Source organism: Acyrthosiphon pisum, unplaced genomic scaffold (assembly GCF_005508785.2).
Source record: "Acyrthosiphon pisum isolate AL4f unplaced genomic scaffold, pea_aphid_22Mar2018_4r6ur Scaffold_20960;HRSCAF=22641, whole genome shotgun sequence".
Taxonomy (NCBI): Eukaryota; Metazoa; Arthropoda; class Insecta; order Hemiptera; family Aphididae; genus Acyrthosiphon; species Acyrthosiphon pisum.
The window spans coordinates 647,935-649,244 of NW_021770374.1; the positions used below are offsets into that span (position 1 = coordinate 647,935).

General features: G+C 31.2%; 1 protein-coding gene across 1 annotated transcript; it reads left to right on the forward strand.

Moving 5' to 3' along the window:
* The first annotated feature begins 29 nt into the window (after positions 1-29).
* On the forward strand, positions 30-806 carry LOC100573346 (KRAB-A domain-containing protein 2-like). Its single transcript, XM_008191400.1, has one exon. It carries the CDS (start codon positions 30-32, stop codon positions 804-806), a length of 777 nt encoding a protein of 258 aa, XP_008189622.1.
* The last annotated feature ends 504 nt before the right edge of the window (positions 807-1,310 follow it).

A 1,310-nucleotide genomic window follows, 5' to 3' on the forward strand; every position in this document is an offset into this window, starting at 1 on the left:
GGATGAGAACGTTATGAAGAAAAAAATTGATGATATTATCTTCTATAATTACACAAAAACGTGATGACAACAAAGCGTTTTTAAGTTCATCCGAATATGACTGTCGTTTGGAGCAATTAAAATCATCAAAGTTGGCTTTAAATACAATTGGTATGAAGAAGACAATAAAAGATTATAGAATGGTACGTAAATTCGATATTTTAACTGTCAATGGAAAAGATAAACTCATCAAACCTGTAATTAATGATACCGTACTGTACTATGTGACAAACGATGAATTATTTGATATTCTTCATTCGACTCATTCCGCAATTGGTCATGGTGGAAGAAATCGAATGAGCGCTGAGCTTAAAATGAAATATTCTAATATTACAAATGAAACAATAATGGTGTATTTAAGTCTTTGCGTACACTGTCAAAAAAAATCATCAAATCCGAAAAGAGGACTGGTATCAAAACCAATTTTACATAACGCTTTTAACTCTCGAGCACAGATCGATTTAATTGACATGCAATCACAGTGTATTAATAATTTCCGTTTCATAATGAACTATCAAGATCACCTTACAAAATTTGTTGTGTTAAAACCTTTGACAAGCAAACGCGCGGAAGAAATTTCTCACAATCTACTCAATATTTACACAACATTTGGAGCTCCGGTTATATTGCATTCGGATAATGGGCGTGAATTTGTGAACTCAATAATAACTGAATTACATTCAATGTGGAGTGACGTTAAAATCGTCCACGGAAAACCTCGGCATAGCCAAAGTCAAGGTTCCATGAAAGGGCAAACAGAGACGTAGAAGATATGCTTGCTACTTGGATGGCACAAAATAATACAAAGGATTGGCCAAATGGCTTGAAATTTATTCAATTTCAAAAAAATCGCGATTTCCATTCAGGTAATAATTAACTTAACCTATTTATACTATAATCAAGTTTTAATTTTATTTTCTATACATGGTAGTTTGTATACCTATAATTTTTACATAATATTATGTATTATTATTACTATATAGGTATTGGTAGATCACCGTATGAAGCCATGTTCGGATGTCCAGCAAGAGTAGGATTAGCCTCTATAGGTATTCCAACAAATGAAATTGAATGTTTGTGTACCGAGGAGGATATTGAATCAATTCTACCACAAAATAGTGATGAAGACACTGAAAATATTTCAAGTCTAAGTGATGGATACTGTGAAAATTATACTAAAGATGAAGAAAAAATTGGTCTGTTTTTTATATAATTTTTCTCATTAAATATAATTAAAAACATTTAAAATATTTTAGTAACGAGCGACAAAA

Coding starts and splice junctions, on each gene's coding strand:
- LOC100573346 (XM_008191400.1), top strand. CDS start 30: ATGATATTATCTTCTATAATTACACAAAAACGTGATGACAACAAAGCG.